Source organism: Heteronotia binoei, chromosome 2 (genome assembly GCF_032191835.1).
Source record: "Heteronotia binoei isolate CCM8104 ecotype False Entrance Well chromosome 2, APGP_CSIRO_Hbin_v1, whole genome shotgun sequence".
In the NCBI taxonomy this organism is placed as follows: Eukaryota; Metazoa; Chordata; class Lepidosauria; order Squamata; family Gekkonidae; genus Heteronotia; species Heteronotia binoei.
Window position 1 is genome coordinate 148797428 of NC_083224.1, and position 25570 is coordinate 148822997.

At 42.2% G+C, this 25570-nt stretch overlaps 1 protein-coding gene across 5 annotated transcripts in view; it reads left to right on the forward strand.

Moving 5' to 3' along the window:
* The window catches only part of DPYD (dihydropyrimidine dehydrogenase), an 833908-nt gene that overhangs the window by 443814 nt on the left and 364524 nt on the right, over nt 1-25570 (forward strand). For all 5 annotated transcript variants that reach the window (XM_060232210.1, XM_060232211.1, XM_060232213.1 and 2 more), the window contains one exon: nt 7749-7933. In XM_060232210.1, coding sequence (XP_060088193.1) covers nt 7749-7933 — 185 coding nt within the window. The remainder of the gene's footprint in view (nt 1-7748; nt 7934-25570) is intronic.

The following is a 25570-nucleotide window of genomic DNA, read 5'->3' on the forward strand; positions in this document are numbered from 1 at the left end:
TTAAAATTAGCTGCTGAAACATGCAAAACAGTTCCTTCCCCCAGTATTTATTTTGTCTAAGCCATCATTGCCTTATCTTAGCATTCAGAATTTCAAAATGTTTTGTGCTTGCCATTATCAGTATTAGCAGCCCTATGTGGTATTCATATTAATTTGTCATAATAGCGTTTTGTTGACTGTATCAAAAATGAGATATACAGCCTAATTATTCCTTCTTTCTAATGTATTTTAAGATAGTGACTGTGTGAGGATCTAAATCCAATCAGCCCCCCACCCCACCCCAATCTCTACTCCGGTTGAATTCCTTTGCCAGTGTTATCAGTCTTGCCAGTGGCTGTGATCCACAAATTATATATGCACACATTTGGGCAAAGAAACTGCTCATGTCATTGATGAGAGCCTTGTTTTTTTCTCTGTAGAAGTTCTGAGTTGAAGAGGCTATCTGCAGACAACGCTTAAATTGACTTACCTCTTCCACAGCAGAATCCATTGCAGAAAATGTTCATTAAAAAAAAGAAAAGAAACAATCTTGGTCATGTACCTGCATGGTATTTGATCAAAAGTCCCAAGAAATATTTGTTACAGAGGCTCAGCATTATTATGTCCTGAGCAACCTCACTTCCTTTTTCATGCCTGTCATGAAAGCCCGTTGTGTCAGAAAAGCCTTTCTAGAAGTGCCTGATCTCACTTGCCTGTCTGTCCCTCTCCATTGTGCCCCTGCCCCCCTACCCTTGTTCTTCTCCTCCATCCTATTATTTAACTCATTTATGTGGAAACACAAAATGGGAAATTATGAACATTCAGTTCCTTCCTATAATTATGGTTTTGACTTTACAGAGGGTTTCCCCAGATAAAACACAGCCACCCGGGCTCATCTCTTGTAAAAACAGAACACATCTTTGACACCGTTCGATGACAACTGAGAAATAATCTTGTCATATGCTAGCAGGTTTCTCTTTTACATTTATGACAGCACAGCTACATCAGTTTAATTGACCTTAGCAATCTGCATCTGCGTTTGGTATGTCCCCGAGGGATGCTGAATTTTCCCTCCGCTCTCTATCTTTTAAAGGAAAAAAGAAACCTGGGTGCCACAATATAGTAATCACTGCGTAAAAGCCATTCGTTTTGATGCATGGTATCAAGAGCAGCTAAAATAATACTTTCAACAAAATATGCTTTACTTTGAAGATAAGTAAGGGTCTCAGCTCTTTCTAATGACACATTATTCTGAATTTATAATCTGTAACAGATGTAAATAACATTATTTTAAGACTTTTTTGTCATGAGGTGAAAGAATATACTTTTTGGAAATGTTGCTACAATATTTATATTTGTTTCTCATTGTTTTGTGATTCATACATAAGGTAGATAGAGCTCCCATAACTTTGAATGTCTGACTACATTTTTATCCCACTGTTCTTCCAATGCATCCTGGGAGGTATATGGGCTCTACCAAACCTATTATATCCTCAACAGAAGTAGATTAAGGTGAGAGAAAGTGACTGGATGAGCCATTTTCTCATCCAGGAGTCACTTTCCATCATCCATCACAGGAGCTTCGTGGCTAAGGATCTGAACCTGGGTATAGAACATTAGTCACCAAACTGTTATAAAGCCAAGGCATGATCAACTTGCTTCACGCCCATAAATTGTCCATATGGATCAATAGGATAATGAACCCATTTCTTCATTCTGACATTGCTTGAAAGTGCACTGTTTAGTGTGGTGTCTGGGAGTGGGATATACTGCTATGTAAATTACAATGTTCTAGTACTGCGATTACCACTCAGTGTTACATCTTGACTGGTCTGAAGCTCCTGCAGAGACCATTAGCGCGAGATCACTGAGCTGGGGATCCCGGTGCTCCTGGGAAAGAGAGTGCAGTGGTGAGAACAGGCATTTATATAAGGCAAGGAGGCCGAAATGCCAGAATGCTCGACCCCCTTCCAGCCTGCATCCTCTCCCAACGGTTGCAAGCAGTGGGGCCAAGTTGAAACATCTGCCTCCGACATTGTTGTGCAATGCCAGGTCCATTAACAATAAGACCTCTGTCTTGCGGGATTTCCTGCTAGAGCGGAATATGGATCTGGCTTGCGTAACTAAGATCTGGGTGTGAGAGGGGGAGACAGTTGCTCTCTCCCAAGTAGCTCCTCCTGGATTCTCAGTCCTTCACCAATCATAGACTAGTGGACGAGGAAGAGTAGTAGTGATGTTCATCCGGGAGGCTTACTCCTTCCGGGCACTCCTGGCCCCAAGGATCACCGGTGTTGAGTGTACTGGTCTGTCGGTTAAGAATGGAAGCGCAAGAGAGTTTGGCTATTTGGCTGGTGTACTGATGACGCTCTGCACTGGCCAGTGCCCTTCCGGCCCTTGTGGAGGCCATAGCAGGCTGTGTGTTGGAGCACCCTAGACTTCTGGTCCTGGGTGACTTCAATGTCCACGCCAATGATGTGAGCTCCACATTGGCATTGGACCTGGTATCATCCATGGTGGCGCTGGGACTCTCTCAATATGTAACAACTCCCACCCATCAGGCTGGTCACATTCTGGATTTGATCTTTGTGGTGGGAATGACAGTGGACTGTATTACTGCTGATGCAGTGCTGTGGTCAGACCACTATGCCCTGAAGGCTTGTTTGAATATCCCACTCCAATCCTATTTGGGCGGTGAGTGTATTTTAGCTCGCCCATGGAGTCAAATGGACCAATTACAGTTCCAGATGGCTCTTATGGATCCTTGGCCCCCTGATGATTCTCTAGATGAGCTCATGGAGACCTGGCATAACAGACTCGCCACGGCCATCAATGAGATAGCTCCCAGGCGCCCTCTGCACTCCTGTACAAAGCTGGTGCCCTGGTATACACCAGGACTATGGCAGATGAAATGGAGGCTCAGACAGCCAAGAGAGGCAGTGGCCGTGAGCCCACGACGAAGTGACAAGAACAGCTTATCGGTCATATTGAGAACCTATGAGATTGCAGTCAGGGTCGCTAAGAAAATATATCTTACAACCATGATTGCACCTGCGAACTCACGCCCAGCACAATTATTTAGGACAATTCAGTCTTTAACTACCTTACCACAGGGTATACCAAATGCTAGGGAATTGGATATTGGCTGTGAGGCAATTGCGAGCTTTTTTGCAGATAAAGTCCTGTTGCTCCGCCATGACCTCCCGGCCACTTTGGAAACAGTAAGTGAACTCAAGGCTCTGAGCGCATCTTCTATCAAGTTTTGGATTATTTCACTCCACTCAACCTGGAGGAAGTTGACAGAATACTCTCCACTGTTTGCCCAACTACCTGTAGGTTGGACCTGTGCCCCCTTGGCTAGTAAAAGCTGGCCGAGAGGAGCTACGAGTTTCCCTAAGGGAAACTGTCAACAGGTCCCTCCTCGAAGGAACCCTCCCCCAGCCTCTTAAGGTGGCCATGGTTTGCCCCCTTTTAAAAAAAAATCATCTCTGGACCTGGCTGAACTAGCAAGCTATAGGCCGATGTCTAACTTGCCATTTTTAGGCAAGATTATTGAAAGGGCTTTGGCAGTGCAACTTCAGAGTTTTCTGAATGACGCTTCCATTCTTAACCCACTTCAATCCGGTTTTCGACCAGGTCACAGGACAGAGACAGTTCTGGTTGCCTTCACAGATGACCTCCAGAGGCATCTGGACAGAGGTGACTCTTCTCCTTTCTCCAGGGTCAGGGACAGAGGGTGGTGCTAGGAGAAGAACTATCTCGATGACACCCACTTATATGTGGTGTGGCGCAGGGAGTGGTTCTTTCTTCGATGTTATTTAACATCCTACATGTGCCCCCTTGCCCAGGTTGCCCAGAGGTATGGGCTGGGTTGTCATCAGTATTCAGATGACACCCAGCTCTATCTGTGGATGGGTGGCCAGTCCAACTCCACCCCGGAAGATCTGTCTGCAGCATTGCAAGCTTTGGGGTGGCTCAGACTGAGTAGACTGAAATTAAATCTGACAAAGATGGAGGTCCTGTACCTGAGTCTCTGTGGTCCGGGACCGGAGGTCCATTTACCGACCTTTGATGGAGCGTAGCTTATGCTGGCGCCCAAGATTAAGAGCTTAGGGGTGCTCTTGGATCCCTCTTTAACAATGGAGGCCCAAGTAGCTGCCACTGCCAAATCAGCTTTTTACCATCTGTGAATGGCAAGGCAGTTGGTCCCATTTCTTGAATCCGACAACCTGGCAACAGTGATCCATGCCACTGTCACCTCGAGACTGGATTACTGTAATGTCCTCTACACGGAGCTGCCCTTGTTCCAAATCCAGTGACTCCAGGTAGTGCAGAATGCTGCAGCCAGGCTGTTCCTTTACGGGAACACATTCAGCCTGTGCTGAAAGTGCTGCACTGGCTACCAATAGCGTACCAGATTCACTTCAAGGTGCTGATCATTACCTTTAAAGCCCTATATGGCCAGGGTCCTGCGTACCTTAGGGACCGCCTTTCCCTGCACATGCCCCAGTGAGCACTTCAGTCCAGGTCTCAAAATCTGTTGACAATGAAAGCTAGGATCTTTTCCGTTGCTGCCCCTAGCTGGTGGAATGAGTTGCCTGGGGAGGTCAGGGCCCTGCGAGAGCTTCCACAGTTCTGCAGGGCCTGCAAAATGGCACTCTTCTGCCATGGATTTTCATGATGGCAACACCTACATAAAACACTACCCATAAAACTACAAGCGGTTCTACCTCACCATGCTAAGACGATCCTGGGACCTCTTAGAACAGCTAACTTAGCTACTTGCCACCATTAGAATTTAATCACTGTCTGAAATTATGATAGTAGCACATGTAGATGGTTTAGTAATTGGTTTTAGTAACACAAAAATTTTATGTTTTAATTGCTGTTTTTACCCTGTTGGTCACGTTAATCTGATTGTGTGACCCTAACCTGTGAGCCGCCCTTTGGCGGGGATGGCAGGATATAAATTAAATATAATAATAATAATAATAATATGTAGTCTTTCTGGGTGATTGAAATACTTTTAGGGCAAGCTGAGGTTGCATTTGAAAGGACTGTAGTGGTCATCTGAAGGGGAAAAACCCTGAGCAGTTCCTGGCTAACTCTCTATATCTCAGTCTTATAAAAATTATATGTACATTTCAGTGGTATAAAGTTGGCCCAGAGTGTCCTCAGTTTTCTTCCCCTCCTCACTGTAAATAACCCCTTTTTTCTGTTTGTGTCCATAGTGTCCTCCTTGTCATTAAGGGTAAAAAAAGATTATAATTCAGTTTATCAAGGCAGTGCAGATGGTACCTCAGGAGCACCATCACATATACAGGGTTGTTAGCAAAATTGCTGGGGGTCTACTCTTTTGATGGGGGGATTAGCAAGAAGTAGACCAGAGATAGAGTTTAGGAGAGATCTTTTACCAATTTACGGAGGTGTAGTTTCAGAAAGGAGACTCCAGACTAAATATATATTAAAATGTTTACTATAAATATATATATATATATATATATATATATATAGGAAATACAATCACACATGAGCAATCAAACACATATAGACAAAAACTAGGAAAAACAGAGATGATAGGGATTTTTAGGAATTATTGCAAGGGGTGATATTACCTGGTCCAAGGATCCTTGAAGCAGAAGACATGAAGAGTGGCCCAAGCAGAGTTTGGGGGTGCAAGCAAGTGGGAGGGTAAGACAAGACACATTGAACTGTCCATGTGCTGGCCTTGATATAGCCAAATTTGTGCCCTTGGGAGATGCTGTCAGGTGGTCTGTGACATGTAGGTCAGATGACCAGTGATGCTGTATGACACTTCTTACATGCCTCCTTGACATCACCAAAAGGGGCAGGCTCCCCAGGAGTTTGGCAAGATTAGTGGGTCAGGATGGAAAGGAAAAAATTGGTCAATTATTTAAACAAAGGAAATAATTGGTCAATTTAGAGCCACATTGTAACCTACTGTAACACCATAGCTAACACAATGGGGCTGTCCTGCATGACGGGATTAAGTCCTCAGCAACGATCTCTCAGGCTTCTTCTTTGTATCCAGGATCTCCTCAATGGCTGGCAGGAACAGTCTTTTTGTTATGTCCAGGCATGGTAGCAAGCTCTTTTGTTTAGAGACTAGCCACTTCCATTTGCATCTGTATCAACACACCTGGAGTATGTGACGCCCTCATGGCTGCTGTTCAGGAACAAGATGGATACAGGATCCCTTTCATCATGGCTTCTGGTTAAGGCTGCTTTTAGAGGCTATCTTCAGTGGACAGGAGTGCAGTGGTGTTCTGCATGGCTTGGCAGCTTGTTGGGGAAGCTTGATCTGGAGTTCTTCTAGGCATGGAGATGTACACAGTCACAGCCATATCAGAAACAGGCAGGACATTTACCTTGGCTGGAGTGCTTGCTGCTTGGTCCCACACAGAGTGAAATGTTCATATCGAGCTGGTACCCATGTAATGGAGTGGACTCAAGTAAGGCTGATAGTCCGATGTAGCAGGATACATGTGAGTGTAAGGATACATAACAAGTCCAGGGAGTCTGGCACCAAGGCCAGAATGAACATAGTCCATTAAAGATGGGGGAAGGGGCTTGGGTTTACAGGGTGGTTAGCCAGAAATAGTGCCAAGCATTGTTAGGCCAGTGAAAAAACATTGATTGAGCTGCTTTCACAGGTGTGCTTGGTGTTGTGATGGGGAAGTGTGGTGTGGACAAACAGTTCTCTAGTTTGCTGGGGGTAAAATGTAGATGACTGAGGAAGGCAATGGCAAACCACCCTGTAAAAAGTCTGCCATGAAAACGTCATGATGCAACATCATCTGAGTTGGAAATGACTGGTGCTTGCACAGGGGACTATCTTTACCTTTTTTAGCCCCACTGCAAGCCCCACCCCCCACCCCACATAGTATCCAAGACACAAGAAGTTAAAATCTGTTCCATTTTACTCAGACCTCATTGAGTACTGTGTGTGGTTCTGGATGCCACACTTCAGGAATGATGTAGACAAAACAAAATAGGTTCAGAGAAGGGCAACAAAAATTATCAAGATTTGAGAATCAAGTATTTCAGTGGATGGATGAAGGAACTGGCTGTGTTTGACCTCAACAAGAGAAGATTGAAGGGGAAACTGATAGCACTCTTCTATGTGAAGGGTTTTGACATATAAGCAGAGGCTAGATGTAATGGGCTTAATGACAGGAGGGTTAAATTCAGCTGGATGTTAGTAGATAGTAGTAAGTTGACAATAGAACCAGTTACCCAGAGAGGGGACTTTCAGTCATGGAGGTCTTCAAGCAGACACTTGACAGCTGTCAGGAACACTCTGGCTTTGGATTTCCTGCAATGAGCAGGTTCAGACTATCTAGAGATGTTGTACTGCTTGCCAATCACAGGAACCAGTTTTGTTGTATATTGCTATTTCCATATACTTCTGAATGCTTGAGTGAGATCTGAATGAACACATCTAACAGCTTTGTTGGTTAGGCTCCAGTCTTATATTCTAGAATTTACGGTTCAGCTCTGCAAGTCTGATAATATTCTATGGCATATACTAGTGGCTATAAATAAAAATGGAAGCACTCCTTGCTAGAGGGAGTCTGAGAGGATTGGAAGTAGGAGGAAGAAGATTTGGCTTGGATATAGTCTGTTTTGTTGCATAATGTGTAACTTAGACATGGTTTTGAATTGTGATGCAGTCACCTGACACAAGTTATGCACAGTTTTAGCTGCTGTTTCACATATTATGTTTTCTTCTTGTGTTTTTTTCAATACAGTAAAAGAAGCTCTGAGTCCTATCAAGTTTAACAAGTGGGGTCTCCCAGAAGTTGATCCAGAGTGCATGCAAACAAGTGAGCCATGGGTTTTTGCAGGGGGTGACATTGGTGGCATGGCCAACACTACAGTCGAATCAGTGAATGATGGAAAGCAAGCTTCCTGGTACATGCACAAATACATACAGGTGGGTCTTTTATAGAGGAACCTGTGAGTCTACCTTCTTAAGGTACATATTTCCTCCTCACTCCCAAACATATTACACTATAATTAAAGAACAATTTATATGGACTTGGAGATGTTACATTATAAATCCAATAGAAGGGTAATTAATGAGGCAAGTGAGATTGTTTAAAATATATAGAAGCCAATGAAAGACTTTGCTAAGTTAAAATTGAATTTTGTGGGTTTTTTGTTTGATTCAAATATGATTTCTGTGTTACACAATGAGACATTTTTACTCATCAGCTTTGATTTCTATCCCAGGGAAATACAACTTAATACATAATATACTGCATAATGCACCTTACTTGAGTAATTGGAAAAAAAACAGCTTATAAATATTAAAATAGTACAGCATTGAGAAGCGTGGGAGGTTGTGGAGGGGAGAGAACACTTTTTACATTGTCACCTGGGGCAGAAATTACTATGTATAGGGTGTGATCACACAAACACTGTTTAAAACACATACAAACCCTAAACAAGAGCACCTCAGCATAGAAAGTGGCCTCTGTGATAAATCTGATGGTCACCCGAGAGACAACAGGTTTGTAGACAGAAAAATTCTGCAGATAATTAAAAAAACTAATTTAAGACATATTGTTCAACAGCTGAAGAAACAATTCCTACATCTGATGCTAAGAGGATTGTATATCCTGATTTCGACTTGTTCCTGTGCCTTGAATAGGACTTCCTGCAGTGGTCAACAAAATATGAGACAGTTGCTGTCTGTATCATGTCATAAAAATGAGCCTATTTATGCAAAAGCAAAAGAGATTATGATCCTGTTTCTAGCACTTAAAGTTCCATTTTAAGTTGAAAAGCATCTGTATCGAAAGAGCTAATACTGATTAAGAGAGTCAATGTGGTGTAGTAGTGTGTTGGACTAGGATTGTTGTGGGGTTTTGAAAAAAGAAAAGGGGAAACTGTGTACTGCCCTGAGCTATTTGGGGGAAAAGGTGAGATAATATAGTAGGTTTACAGAGGGGGTTTTTTTGTGTTTGGAACCCTGATAGTTTATCACGTTAGTTTAACATATAAACATTTTGGATTGCTGCCTGCTACCCCACTTAGCTCCAAAGCAGGTGGCTCTTCCACTGGCAGTGAAAACACTCCTCAGCTTAATAAAGTGCGGACAATCCATGTGCTTCATAAAAGGTTTCCGTAATGAGTATGGTTGCTGACCATCAACCAGATAGTGCATAGAGTTCTCCAGGAATTACAACTTCTCTGCAGACTACATAGATTAGTTCCCCTAGAGGAAATGGCAACTTTGGAATGTGGTTTGTATGGCAACCTATCTTTGCCAAACTCCCTCCCCTCCCCTTCCCTCCTTCCCAAGCACCACTCCCAGAGCTCCAAGAATTTCCCAGTTGGAGTTGACCATCCTAGGAGTCACTTTGGCTCAATATTAGTAGACACCATGTTTTGCCTCTGTGTTTCAATCCTTGTATCTCAAGGTTAGCAAATGGTGGATATTAGAAAAGAGAGTCAGTGTGGGGGAGTGGCTAGAGTGTTGAATGAGGATCGAAGGACTTGGGTTCCTGCCCCAAAGCTTTCTGGGTGACCCTGCACCAGTCATTCTCGCTCAGTCTAACCCACCTCTTGGGTTCGTTGTGAGTAATAAATGCAGGGGAGGATAATGGTGTTTTCCGTCCTGAGCTCCTGAGAGGAAAGGTGGCATAAAATAGATAAAGGAGAGTCACTCTCAGTGAAATAAAAAATTACTCATTATTATAACAGTACATTTCTAATGTCTCTCTTAGTTAGTGAGTTACCATTTAATGCCAATCAAAATGTGTTTGGGGTAAAAGTGAGCAATTGCATATAGTCCATCATAGTTCTTTACAAAAGTGGCATGGGAATCATCTTCTGAGGATAAAAGCAAAGAGGATTCAGAGTTATTTCTCTTTGCCATATGTTTTCAGAGTTGAAAACTGAGGAGAAGAGAATGGAACAGTAGAAGTGTACAAAGTGAGAAAAATGTTTAGGGGCTGAAATTAAAGGAGGAGAGGGGGTGAATTGTGTAGGGGGTTTCTGATATCCTGCAGTTATCTTTGAAAATATAAGAGGAATGGGGGTAGCAAGTAAGCAAAAGGGAAAAGATTGCAGCTAGGGATACCAAGTCTAACTCAGAAAATATCTGGGGACTTTGGGTGTGTGTGTGGGAGATTTTGGGGGTGCAGCCAAGAGATTTCCCCATTCCCTAAAATAAATAAATAAATAAAAATACAGTAGTGCAGTTCCCCTGAATACAGTCTTAATTTCCTCACACTCCAGCAGCTGGCTGCACTTCGACTTCCCCCCCTCTCTCCCCCTCTCGCACACACAAAGCAGCCAAAATAAACACAATTTGGAAGCACACACTTCGTGGTCTCCCTGGGACAATTTACTGACCATGGGAGTTGTTGAATGCTGTATACTCAACCAAGTTCTGGTTTCCAGGTTTTGTCGCCTTGAGCTCAGTGGGGATCTGCAGAGCTTGTCTCTTGTGGCCCCCCTGAATCGACACAGTTGGAGAGGTGCCAAAGACGTGGCACCTCTAGGGGGGACCCTGGAGGGGTTGCGTTTCGGCATGGGGCTTTTGCAGGGAGACAGGGATACAGCGGTGGCTGTTTCTGTCCTTCTTGTGCGTTTCAGTGCTTTGCTGCCTTGATCGCCATTACGGCAGAAAGAGGTGAACACCCGACTGCTTGCTTTCTTTGCTGCTAACAAGCCTTTGATGTATTGCTTTCCTACCTCAATCGACACAGTTGGAAATGTGCCAAAGACGTGGCACCTCTAGGGGGGACCCTGGAGGGGTTGCGTTTCGGCATGGGGCTTTTGCAGGAAGACAGGGATACAGCGGTGGCTGTTTCTGTCCTTCTTGTGCGCTTCAGTGCTTTGCTGCCTTGATCGCCATTACGGCAGAAAGAGGTGAACACCCGACTGCTTGCTTTCTTTGCTGCTAACAAGCCTTTGATGTATTGCTTTCCTACCTCAAACACGACAATTCTACTCTGCAAGTAAGTTTGCTTTTCATACCATTGGTTAATGCATCGTTTTACATAACAATGAATAGGTCAGTTCAAAGGAAGGGAAAGAGATGAATTTCCCCCTCCCCCCCACTTTCCCATGTATCTGACTTCCAAAAGATAAAAAGAACAACTTTGAATGCCTGCAACAAGCTGAATTTGACTGAGTATAGATTCTTAAATCGACCTGGATTATGATTGAATAAGTGATAGACTATTATTTGGTTATAATTTGGTCTGAACAGATGAGATATATTCCAAAGAGATTGGTATTTGTCATCTGAGTGCAACTGAAATGGCAACAATCAAGATATACGGCTGGTGGAGATTTGGAAGGATAGACTAATTGGATCTCTGAGTTACTTTTCAACTGAGTTATTCTGTGGAGTAAAATGGCATCATAAAACGAAATGTTTCATAACAAAGATACAATGGATATCATATTTTCTCTAAAGCAGGACCTTGGTTTATTAACAGAGTTGATAAAAAAGCAAATGGGAGCTTTTATGTTGAAAGCTAGCAAACACTTGAATCTACCTGGGCAGAGTGACAAAGAGATCTTGGTGATATCTGTGGAGTTGGAAATGGAAAAAGATCCGTCGGGAAACGAAAAGAAGAAAACTAAAATGGAATCTTATGGCACAGTTACTAAGAAGAACCGGAAGTTAAGGCCGCTTGAAGTTTTTTTGAGAGGATCTAATGGCATGGGATTTTTACTATCGTTACTGAGCGGGGTGCTTGCATTAAGGAGAGAGGATGCACATTTCATCAAAAAAATCAAAACGTGGAAAACTTTCAGGAAGAAGGAATTTTAAATTGTTTTCCCTCTCTATAGGTAACTCTCAGCAAGATATGGATTTTAAAAGGCAAAGTGAGATCTTTGGGACATAATAGGTTTCTTCATCTCTAATTAATATGGACATAAGAGCTAAAGGATTGAAAAGTTCTGAAAAGAAATTTAGATAAATAAACAGTTAACTTGGATTAATTTTTAAGAAGACAGACAACACAATTATTTTGTAATCTGGTAGATCTGCTTTTAATATGTTTGTTTGGAGAAATTGCTTATATTGAGCTAGATAAACTAATATGCTGCTTGTTTACCATTTTTCTTTCTTATCTGTTCACTTTTTACATTATTTTAAATTTGATCCTTTTCTCTATGTAAGTTAGAAGGATAAAGAAATATTTGGTTTTTATGCCTATCTAAATGATGACATCGTTAAAATAACAAGTCAGTTTGTATTTTTAATATGGATAGCTTATCCAGTTAGTTCTGTGTTGAGACCTTGGTGTCTATGTTTGCTGAAGAAGAATAGTTCAGACTTGTATTTTAAGTAATAGTTTAGTAAAATGTGTAATGGAAAAAAAACAACGATAGAATACAAGCGGAAAACGCAATACTCGCAGTTAGAAAGGATTAGGTATTTTGTTTTGAGGAAAAACTGTAACTGATATATTTTCAGCTTTCTTTGTTTCTGATCTCCCACTCTGTATTTCCCCTTCCCTCTTGATGTTTCTGTACTTGTGCTTATGCTTTTTCTTTTTGTAGTTAAAATGAATAAAAATTATAAAATCTCAACCAAGTTCTTCAAACTAACACAGGGAAACCAGAAGTTCTCTGTATTTTACTGTGCAAACAACTCCTGAAGAGACTGTAAAATAAATGGAGGAACTCGGCTGCTTCCCTTCCCTTTCTCATAACAGCCATGGTGTTCTGCAGGCTCACCCCTCCCGCATACAGCCTGGCTCTGGAGATTTAAAGGCACATACACCTTTCAAAAAGCAAGCCTTTCCTAAGTGTCTTCTAAGCCTTCCAAGGTGGAAAGGAACATGGTGACTGTGGGGGTGGAGCTTCCCTCCACCAGCCAGCTGACTGGGGGCAGGAAGGAGCCTGCTAAACCAGGGGATCCCCTGCTGGGATCTAGGGATTGGCAAGCCTACTTGAAGTCCATAATAGTGTGAATCTGGTTTAGTACTGCAGTCCATATTTCTCTGCACCATGGCATATGTTATACGTGAAAGTAAACCATGCATTACTACTGCTTGCATGAGCTTTGACAGACCTTCAGGCTAGCTCTTGAAAACTTCCCAAACATCCGGAGGCTTGCATTGAGATTTCTGGGAGTGCAAGAACTTCTGCCTGCAGAGCATGGTTTTCTTGCCTCCATGCTTTCTTGGCAGCCTGAAATGTCCCCAGAAATCTCAATGCCTGGGTGGTACTCTGTTTTCCTAGAAACAGGATTGAGAGGGGCATTTCAGGCTGCTGCAATCTTTGTGCCCAAGGAAACATTTCCCTGGATCCAAGCTTCTCTGAATTGAAGGCAAACTCTAGTTTTTTTCATTCTCTGACTGATTTTTCACTAGAGTTGCTCCACCCCCAGGCTTCTGTTTTCCGGTGCAAGCAATCGATTTCCCACCAGTTGTTCCACAGGTGCATTTTGATGTTCAGCTCCCTCCAGTTCCCCTCGTGACTTTGTGATGCTGTCTTTTAAGAACTGAGAAACTGCAAGGGGAATTGGAGGGAACCATACATCAAATTGCACCCACAGAGCAACTGGTGGGAAATTGATCGCTTATGCTGGGGGAAAACAGAAGCCTGGGGGTGGAGTAACTCTAGTGAGAAATCGGTATGGGTATACCAGGATTCAAAAGAACTTTTTTAAAAAATAGGAAAAGCATTAACCATGCTTTGCCAATTCAGTTTTTTTAAATGAAATTTTTATTTTAATACAAGTACAATACAATTGCATGCCAAATAGATAATTACAATATAAATACAAAGAGGGAAAAGAAAAAAAAACAATATATCAAGGCAACATATAAATTATTGTTAGGTATAATTTGGTATTTCTTTAAATATTCTGTAATCGAATACCTCGTATCCATAAAAATTTCTTCTTGCAGTTCAGTTTGATTTCGGTAGGGATTTGCTGCTATTTTACCTAAAACAAAATAATCCCAAAGTTTTTTCCTCCAGGTTTTTACAGCGGGCACTCTACGATCCTTCCAATTATATGCTATTAAGGTTCTTGCAACCGATAACACTATTGATAACATAGTATTTGTCCTCTTAGAGAAATCATTATCTTCCCAAAAATTCAACAGTACAGTCTCCATATTACAAGGTAGTGTCTGTCCAATAATCTCTTTGATTTCATCCAAAATACATTTCCAAAATTCTTTTACATAAGGACATTCCCACCAACAGTGCTTATAATAAGCAATTGAACCACATCCTTTCCAGCAATAAGGGTTTATTGTGGGATTTATTCTATGTAAGTTTGCAGGTGTCCTGTACCATCTAGCTAATAATGTCAATGTTTGAAATTGGATGTTAATTTTTTTTTTGAAGTATTAGCAGGAGATTGCCATATTTTGTTCCAGTCTTCTGCCAATAGTTCTCTACTGCTATCCATTTTCCATTTCTTTTGATATTGTGTTTGTGTGTGTATAGCTAAAAGAATCTTATATAATTTAAATAAACCTGTTGTACTACCAGTAAAAGTTTGCAAAAGCATTTCAAATTCCATTGCTGGTCTATAAATGGGAGTCCCGTATCCTTGTGGAAGTTAGAAGGTGCTAAATTTGCAAATGGGATGGTATCTCCTAGTTATCTTCCATTTGAGCTTTAGTAAGAGGGAATTTTTTATCTGTAAGGTGTTTGATTCTTGTAATTGCAGCTCTTTTCCATTTTCTTATATACTTTGTTCTGAACTAGAGTAAACCAATTTTGGTTTTAAAAGGTTGACCAAGGTGACTTATCAGTTATTAAGTGGTTCCTATATTTATCCCATATTTTAATAGAGCTTGCTAAAAATATATTTTGAGTCAGAATTAGTTGCTCTATATTTGCCTAATTGATATCATCTTCAGATATTAACAAGCGTATAACTGTTACTAAGTTTGTTGCCTCATAGCAGAGTGCTAACAGAAGCCTGGGGGTGGAATAACGCTAGTGCGAAATTGGTATGTGTATACCAGGATTCAAAAGAACTTTTTTTAAAATAGGAAAAGCATTAACCATGCTTTGCCAGTTCAGTTGATGAAACCATTGTAATAAAAATTAGATAACAGCATACCCCCCAAAATATGATACACTCTATCAAACAGTAATGTTCTATTTTACAACATAAACACAAAACTGGATTATAAAATTAGAGAACAAGCATAGTAGTATAATAAATACCTTGAATAAAGCAGTGAAGGATACCTAAACTTTCACAGAATCTGACCGTATTCCCTTTATAAAAAGAGTCCTCAATTTTAGATGCTCTGTGAAATGGTAGTAATATGGGAACTTTCCTGGCCTCCTTGGACAGGCTGTAGTTAATAATTTGAGAAGTGAGCGGTGGGGGGGGGGGCAGGGTTCACATGAGTGAGGTTGAAACTCCTCCAGGCTTGTTTCACCCAACAATAAACTATGGTTTGCTTATGTTTGTGAACCATGCCAAAGTCTCCAGGCCAGAGGGTTGAGATAAGGAAGGAAATGCATCTCTTCTCCTGTAAAAAGGCTCTGCTTCTTTACCTAAATAAGAACTTTCAAAATGCTATTTTTTTTTTCTGGCCTCCAAATAGCCTTTGTTATATCCCCAAAATAATTGCATTTAATCAAAAATGTTGTTCTAGAAATGTTGATCTGTGACAAAATTGTTACCTAGCTGTATTGTATCCTTTGGGAGATATTTCCATATTCCACATATTAAACCCCATGTGTATAAAAAAAAATGCATTTGTGTTTAACCAAGTCACAAGTTGAAGCTAAGGTTAGTCTGTGGCAAGAAGCCTGCAGTGTTACTTTGTTAGGATGTTTTTGATAATTTTCAGCATTGAGATTATGGTTTAAATTTCTACACTGGCTCAAGCTCTATTTATTGCAGCTGTGAATTACGTTGAGTAATTTGAGATAAAATCCTTATTCAGAATCAAATTCCTCACTGGCATTTGGTCCGCCCCTGCACTTCTCCTTGTATCAGCGCAAGCCATTGATTCCTCACCAGTTGCTCTGCAGCGCCTCTTGTTTCAGGGCTACTTCCAATTCCCGTCACAGCAACTGGACCTCCAAAAAACCAGGATCCTGTTGCTGCGATGGTAATAGGAAGAAGCCACAATGTAAGAGGTGCCTGCAGAGCAACTAGTGGGGAATCCATCGCTTGAGCTGGGAGAAGAGCAGGGGCAGAACAAATGCTGGCAAGGAATCACTCTCAGACTCAGTTGCCTATCTGTCACCGGACTATACCTAAGTTTTTTAAAATAATGACTGTAGAATTTTTTTTAAAAAATCTGGGATTTAGGGGAGAGGATTTTTAAAAGGAAGTGCTATAAACACTGGTGAAACTTTCTTGAGGTAGAAACATTTTTTTGTATACATAATTTCATTTTCCTAATAACAAGCTTTTTAAGAAGGCAGCAGTATATTTTGAATTAGAATATGTAGGCTACCCAAGGACTGAAAAATATTTCTGTTGAATTTGCTTTGAGAATCAAGAATCCTTTTACAAAAAGAGCTATTCATATTGTAACTTAGTCTAGATGCTAGTTGTGTTATTGGAGGATTTTATGGAAAAAGGAAAAAAAATCTTTCACCATTTCTCTCCCCACATGTCTCCCCAGAGAGTACTTAGATCGGGATCACAAAATCTATTAGTAATCCCCAGGCCGAAGGAGACCCGATTGAAATTAATCAAAGACAGAACCTTCTCAATTGTAGCCCCCTGCTGGTGGAACCAACTGCCAGATGAAGTGAGGGCCTTGCGGAACCTTGTGCAGGGCCTGCAAGACTGTCCTCTTCCAGCTGGCATTCAATTGTCCTGGCACCAGTATTTAAGAGAAGTGGAAGAAGGCCGTCGCCACCAGAATAGCACCAACTCAGTTTTCTGTTTTAATCACTGCATATCTGTTTTATTACTGAATGTGTAATTTTAATACTTATTAATTTAATTGTTTGTGGGATTTTATGTTGTGAGCCCCCCTGAGCCTGCTTCGACGGGGAGGGCGGGATATAAATCAAATAAATAAATAAATTTACAGCATAAAGTGTAGCAGTTACTGTAGCAAATTGTTACTAGGCTAAGCAGGATACATGTAATAAAAGGCTAGGCCAGTGTAAATGTGTTTGATTGCTCAGAGCTGTTAATATAGTCATTAAAATTTTGTGCTTGAGGGCAAGAAGATGGAAATCTGCAGAGACCCCAAACCAGGGACTCCATTAGAGGGACCTGGGCAATCTCCTCTCTATGTTGAAAGGTGGCTTACCGGAAGAAAGAGCTAAAAGGCTTTCATCTACGGTAGATCAGCACCACTAGTGTGCGTTTCCACAAAGGAATACTGCAGCTCAACAGAGATCATGTGACACAACAGCCAGTGAGGCTCTATGTAGCTCAATAAGCCTACCGATTCGGGCTCAGCTCCTCAATCTGAGCAATTGGTCACTTGGCCAGAGACTGAGCTCTCTGATTGCCCACCCTTTTCCTGAATTGCATCTAGCCTGAAGCCCTGAAACAAATCACCTGTCACGGCTGGGGCCGGGTCAGGCAAAGTCCAGGGGCAGTCCAAGGTCTGTAGCCAGTAAGCAGGAGGGTCCAAGGCGCCAAATCCAAATCACTGTACAAGTATCGCAGGTCCGAGGTCCAGAAGCCGAGGTCAGGGAGTCCAGAAGTCACAAGCCAAAGTCAGGGAGTCCAGAAACCAAAGTCAAGCCGGAGTGGATGCTAGAGCATCAGGGAGATGACTAGTTGCTTCCACAAAGCCTCCTCCCAAAGCCTACAGCTATATAGCCCTCTGCTGGCTGTTGCCCATTTGGGATAATTGCTGGCTCAGAGAGGCAGCCAGGATCCTGTTGCAACTCAAGCATCCTTGCTCTTAGAAGGGCCAGAATCCTCTCAAAACTCAGGGCTCAGGGAGCGTCTTGCTTGTGAGCGTGCCGCCCTCCTCCGATCCCTGAGGTCCTGACGGAGGCGGTCACGCACACGCGCCACCCGAGAGGGCGAGGCAGGAGGGCTGGGATCTTCTCCAGCCAGAGGCAGGGGCACTGGTGCAGGTGGCAGGGGCACAGTTTCTTCTGCAGGCTCAACTTCCTCTGCAGGGTCCCCAGCACCCATGACATCACCAGTTCACATTGCATCTCAGTATCTGTGATATAAGGTAAGACAGTCTTCTTTCCTAATTTCTTTCATTATTAGGCAAGCCAGCATTTATTTAGTTGTATATGGGGATTAAAATTTTTGCCTACTTTGTAGAATTGTTGTAAGGATTACACAGTTCCTTACCCCGTTCCCATAATGCTGTGAGTTTTGTGTGTAAACCTGTGCATGTTCTGTTCAGTGGGTTGGCAGTATATTTAGCTGTTATTTTCAGAATTACACTTCACCCTCCCACACACATGTTCTCACCTTGGTTGTAAGGAAAAGCCCTCTACTTTTCATACATATGGACATCGTGATCACCAGTATGGTTGCCAGGGTGCCTGGAGTTTTGACTTGCACACATCTTCTCTAAGAAGTGGACTTTGCCCACAGTTTCTAAGGCTTATGTGGATACTATAAGCCTCAGCTTTGCAGCAGCATTCTACATCTCTGGATGGGTGTTAGCCAGAACTACAGACAAGCTTCCAGCTGCTCCTTGTGTGCCCAGTCTTGGCCGCTGCAGTGGAAGAAGCCATGCCACCATGTTTCCAGCCTGTTGCCATGAACCAAAGGCTAACACCACCAGAATCCATCTTGTTTTCCTGATTCCATATCCAACAGCTGCTTCAATTTCTGCAATCAAGCTTATCCAGGCATGGATCCTGCCAGACTACTCAAACCTTTGTCTAACAAAACCCAGGACAAAGACTGGTGCCAGGAAGAAGACTAAGGAAGAGGAAGACCATCTTCAGCCAAAAGCCAAGTTCCATTGTAAACCGGGTGTTACCTAGGCCAACATTTGATTCTCTATTGTCACCTTTTTAGATAAGTCCATTTAATCTTAAGTGTTCCCCACCCAGTAATCACTTCTATTCTTCTTCCCAACTGTCACTTTGGAGCCTCCCCCTGGTCCGTTTCAATCTGAAAGTTCTCTCAGGTATCCAGGATCCAGGCAAGTCCATTGGTCAAGAGCAAGCACCCAATTAGGTGTCACCAATGCACTTTCTATTGGCTACTGCAGAAGTCTGAGGGTCTGAGCCCCTGAGGGTCTAAGGTAGTCTATTTAACCTCTGACCCAACTCCATTCATGTGTGCTTCTATCAGTATCCCACCTTCCATCCCCGATTCCTGATCAGTTTCGGGTCCCTTACCCGCTTCCTCACTTGTCGCCAATTGGAGCCTCCCTCGAAGACTACAATAGGTAAATATTACCCTGTGTGTCTACCCTTTATGTTCCCCTATCCATCTATCTATATTTCCTAGGACTGTATGTGTGATTGTATGTGTATTTTATCTTGTATGGAAGACTATATGTTTCTCACTTTAATCTATAATTTATAATATCTTAATGTGTATTTAACTTAACTGATGAATGTAATGTCATTATATTTTAACTGCCTTTTATAGTAATGATTGTATTTTATTGTAATAATGGTATACCATGTTCTGTGAGCCGCCCTGAGCCTGCCTTGGCGGGGGAGGGCGGGATATAAGAATAAATTTATTTATTTAATAAATTATAATTGGTTTTACTAAATTAGAGTTCCCATTATTTTAGCATCACTCTCTGGTTGGTTAATCTTGTATACATTGGGAAAAGATCCCTAGTGAACCAGGTGCCCACCTGACTAATTCCCCAACCTCGTTTTAAGGGCATTTCGGCTTACATGGTAAGCATTTGTAACATTCTGAACTTTTCAATCGATTAAAGGTAAAAGCGGTGTTCTGAATAGTGCCAGCGTGCTCAAAGAACAATGTATGTTTCGGGTAACCTCCATTTTCTTGGAAATTGGAGATTTCACAGCTTCAACAGATACAGTACATATGTAGATGATTCTCTGGCATAAGAATACATTGATGTACGCAAATTAGGGGGGGGGGAGTCTGTTTCTGCATTTGGGCATACATATATGGAATGTTGGGCAGTGTGTGTTGATTTGCTTTGTAGCTTGAAAAGCAGCTCACCACGCATACACAAGTTTCACATAATCACCATGTGAAAAGGAAGCAATGGGAAATGAGGGGGTTGGCAGTGGAGAGCCATAGTAGACTACTGAGTTGTCTGTCACGTATCTAGTTTACTGTGTCCAGGCCACATGCTATTTAATTACCACACTTGCCTTTGGGACCCAGGTGGTTTTCCATCCATACAGTTTTGACACACTTAGCTTAACTAGTACAGCTAAATTTTAAGTTCACATTATTTGCTGTTTTCCCAGGCTGGCACATACATAGCACCTCCGATGGAAAGTAATTCCAAAAAGATGGCCATGCCAGTCTGCTGTAGCAACATGGAAGAGTCAAGTAGCATCCTAAAAGCTAATATTTCTTTTAGCATAAGCTTTTATGGGTCAGTTCTCCCTTTTTCTTGTGTGTGACCTGTAGAACCACTGAGCCTGATTTTATACACAATGGGGGAGAAGGGTGTGCTCTGAAAGGGTATGCTCTGTAAAACAAGAATAATCTATTCATGCAGTGTGAGACACTCAGCCTGTTGAGCATTAGTGCATCTCTTTGCACTTTTTCTTTTGCCAGACAGCTAGTAGGATCTGCACCCTCACAAAGAAACTCACATTTTCTTTGGCTACAAAGAGCATTGGAAGAAATCTGACAATTTGTAGCTCGTCAATTGTAATTTTAGATCAAACAGGCTTAATATTAGACTGTTTCCGTTACCCTTTTGCAGGTTTTGAGGCAGCTTATTCGACCTTACCATCTCACCATGAAGCTAATGGGAAAAGCCTTGCAGCAATCTTCACAGGAAAGTTTCCAAATGTCAAGTGTCATCTTTCCAGCTGCTAGATGAATGGGTAGCCACAAGGCATTTATTTGGGTGTATGGTCTCTGTAAAATCTGGTTACTGTGGTGGCGATTACTATAATTTGGCAATTGCTTTACCAGTATTTGGACTAGTTGCAATTTTACTCATCGAATTTGGGGCATAATTTTTTTGAAAGTTGTAATTTAGAGGCAGGTCAAGGCACAGTAGCTTTTAAAAAAACAGGGCTAGGACAGCACTCATTCTGTCTTATCTGCATGTGTATGTTCTTCTGCAGTATTCAGGTTGTTGAAGCAACTCCAACTTGAAATAAAATTATATTCACAAAGCAGTTTGGCATTGTCTCCAGTACACACACATCATGTTAAAGTTTGCAGCCTGCCAATTTTATCAGAGCTTTTACTGCAGTTTTAGTTATTGATGTGTATTTAGGATATATTCACTATAGGGTAGCATTTGAAAGCTTCTACCTTCTACTTCTGTGCTATCCTCCCCCCCCCCCACCAAAAAAAAGGCCTTTATCAAGCATCCTACTGATAGGTATAATCAAAAGCTTAGGTCAGGACCAGCAGGTATTCAAGGTTTTTGAATGGTGTCTCTCTGAGTGTGTGTCTTCTAGTGACTCATAAACCTTGCACCTCAGATAGCTATTGCTAGTGCAAATGAGCCGTAACTCATATTTCTAAATGTTCTTTTACTTGTGGAATTTCCATAACCTTTAAAAATTATTAACCATACCTTGCAGCAAATGCTATGAGGGTGATTGCTGGCTTGCCTGAGACTTAACTGCTGTTTACAATCCCAGAGGGGATTCTAACTGTAAAATATGGGTGTGCATTTGGACGTATTCAATGTGAAACTGTGTCTGGGTTTTTTTTGTTTAATTTCAGATTGGAAATACATGAAATGAAAAAAGGCACTACTGAAATTTCAGGATTTTTGAAATTCTTCCAGCTCTACTTATATAGGAAACGGACTTATATATAGTCAATCTGTGATGCGATCTTGGGGCAGGGGAAAGAGTTCTGCTTCTCCAGTTTCTTAAAATCTCTTGAGATGTTTACCAGAACAATGGAGAGAGAACTGAAGAAGACACACATATTATCCCTGAGCCGCCCTGAGTCCGCTTGCAGAGAGGGCGGGATATAAATGCAAAGTAATAAATAATAAATAAATAAATCATAAGCCTCAGTGTGAGAAAGGGAGAGAGCAATATTTTGTCTACTTTGAATGCCCAGGGTCCCATCCCCACCACTTGCTTTAAAACAGAGTAGATGTACTGAAGCCAATGGGGCTGCCCATGTGTTCTGTGGCAGACATGGGCGACACTGACAGCTTCATCAAGTGGAACCCCTTACCTCCCCCAAGTAAGGCACAGGGAAAGGAGTGGTGTTTTATGGAGCCTCTCCCCCAAGGAAAAACACAGGCACTGGAGACCAGGACAGGCTTGTTCTGGGAGCATGTTGTTGTGTGATGGGTGGGGAATGTACTTTAATGGATTGTGCAACCCTTTTGAGGCTGCTGAAACACTGCAGTGCTTCAGTACATGTGCAAAGACGACTGTGAGGGAAACCTGGAAAATCAAGCTTTAGTGTGAATGTGAACAGATGGAACCATGACAGAGAAAAAAATTGGGAAGAGGGGGTGAGTTATGCTTAAGTGCCTACTCTCAACCTGTGGATCACCAAAACAAACATACTGGAAGTTAAAATGATTTTGGTATCTCATCCAAATTAGAAAAAAGGAAATGAATCTTTAGCCACGTGGGAGGGAAGGAGAAGAGGCCTGTGGCTCAAATGCTGAAAGTTAAGTTGATTTTGATATCCTGCGACTTTCATCTTTAGATAGGGTTGCCAGTCCCCAAGTCTGGGCAGGAGTTCTGGTTTTGCAGGTTCCTTCCCACCGCCATCTATTGGCCAGTGGGGGGGGGGGGGGAGCCCTGCCCCAACAGCCACAATGTGCCTTTAGATCACAGGCAGGTTCCGAAGCTTGCAACTGCTTCTGTATTGGAAGGGGGGGGTGCCTTTAAATCTCAGGGTAGCAGCTGCTGCCAAAATAACATTTAAAAAAAAAACTCAATCAAATCTCTGAAGTCTTGCTAGGCAAAAGCTTTACATGGCCATACCCACTTCCTAAAACTACTTGGGTACCATAAAAGGTGTCAGCAGGCTCCATAGCACTCAAGGACACCATGTTGGGGGACCCCCAGGCTAGACTAAGTTTGTAGCTAGTTTTGACTTTCATTTCAGCACAAACTTCCTTGTGTCTCAAAGGGATTTTCTTAAACATGGCAGCTATTTGAGACTGCCTTGTAAGCCAAAATGCCCTCAAAACTGAGGTTGAGGAATTGTCAGGTGGGCACCTGGCTTAATCAGGATCTTTTTATCTCTGTATACAGGATCCACATCCAGAAATTAATGCTTAAATTTATCAAGGACTCCAATTAAGTAAAACAAATAAAATTTATTCCAGAAAAATATAGGCATACATACAAGGCAATATGCTCATGAAACATACATACAGTCCTAGGAAAAATGGAGAGAGATATAGAGACAACACTTGGATAGACAAACAGGGTGATAATTACTGATAGTAGTCTTCAAGGAAGGCTCCAATGGCGACGAAAGAGGACGGGGGAAATGGGACCCTCAACTGTCGCCAGAATCGGGGATGGATCTAGACAGCGGAACTGGGGTACTGCTAGATGCACACATGAGTGGAGTTGAGTCACAGGTTATATAGACTACCTTAGACCCTCAGGGAATGGGAGGTCCAGGGGTGGGAAAAGGGGAGGCTCTGCAGTGACCATAAGGGCTGGACTTCTGCAGTAGCCAATAGCAAGTTAATTGGTGGCACCTAATTGGGTGCCCATAACTGACCAATGAACAAGCTTGAGTCCTGGTTACCTGGTTGGACTTTCAGGTTACAATGGACCAGGGTGGGGATGCTCCAGGATGACAGTTGGGGAGAAGAATGGGGGAAATTACTGGGTGGAGGGATGCTTAGGACTATTAAACTTATCCAAAATGGTGACAATAGATGGCCAAATTGCTACCTAAGGTAACACCTAGTTTACACAAAGGAACTTGGCTATGGCTGAAGATGGTCTTCCTCTCCTTCAGTGTTCTTCTTGACACCAGTCTTTGTCCTTAGTTCCGTTGGACAAAGGCTTAGGCGGTCTGGCAGGATCCACGCCTAAGAAAAGCTTGATTGCCTCATGGATGGGTGACATCTGTTGCGTACGTGTGTCTTTTGCTTTGCTGAAATGGATTCTTGGTATTGCTGGAAGACAGCTGGTGTTAGCCTCCCAAAGTGGATTCTGTGGTCAAGGCTGAAAACCGCATGGCCTGAATAGCTCCTAGCGGCACACTTTCTTCCACTCCAAGATAGAGATGGCGTTCGCCCGAAGCGACTGGAAACCATTCGTTCTCCTTGCTAGTGCTCCTCCAGGGACCCGGAGCACTGCTTTAGCATTGTGGCTGTTAGTATTCATAAGTCCTTTCCAGTCTGGTAGACAAACCCACGTCCTTCTGGCAGATGTGTGAGAGCTCTGTCTCCAGGCACTCTAGCAACCATACTGGTGATCATGATGTCCATGTGTAGGGGGCTTTTTCTTACAGCCTTATCTATTTCCTTTTCCTTTCTGATCAGTGCACGTGAGAGAACTGAGCACGTAAGATGAATTGGTATGTTCTGCTAACTCTGTCTCTTGGCCTGGCTATTCTTGCCCTGGTGTGGTGCTTTCTCCTTGCTAGATTTATTCCTTTAAAAAGTTGGTAACTTACATCCCATGAACCAACCACAAACTGGTGAGCTATGAAAGCAATCTGTGCTGCTAGGTATATCTGTCAGGTATGTCTATATGTTAAGTATTCATATTTCAGATTCACCTTAGTATATCTTTAATGGCATTTCATTAGTGTTCCCTTACATAAAGCATTATTTGTCTCCCTCTTACAGTAAATAAATGATGAGTGCCCAGGTTTTCCAGGGTTTTTGTTTGTTTGTTGGTAGCCCTTTCCAGATATTTCAGAAATAATTTCATCATAAAGTATTCTGGAAAAGTAGGTTTGGTATTCATTCCATATGATTGACTGGTTTGCTTCTTGAGCTTACATAAGGGAAATAAATGCATATCTGTACTTTGGTTGCTTGAAGAATCCACTGCCAGGGCATAATGTACTGCAAAGCAATGCAATTTTAATTTGAATACTGTCTTTCATACAAAATGCTCCCTGCCTAACTGTAAATAATGCAATTATGGAATTAAATAATAAATAATAGATGAGAGAGCAGTAGAAGTATGAGGGAGAACAGAAATCTTTTGGAGTGAGATTTCAAAGAAGAGCAGGCCAATAAGGTACAAAGAAAGAGAGGGTTCGGTTGCACATGCCAGAAGCTGATGAGAAAGGAAGCCTGGCTGATGAAACATTGTGTTTTTAGACACAAGTGAGTGGTGGAGGCATTAGCTCTGTGAGAAAAGAGAGCAAGACAAGAAGATGTAAATAACCAAATTTATAGCATGCCTTACACTGTTGCTTTGAACTCAGAGTAAAGCCTGGACTACACATGTCCCACCTTACAGGACTGTTGTAAAGTGTTGTAAAGACTACTATGATAATCTTTGTGAAGCACCTTGAATACTGAAAGCTCTATAAAGATGCAAAGTCTTCTGTAGTTTTGTCAAA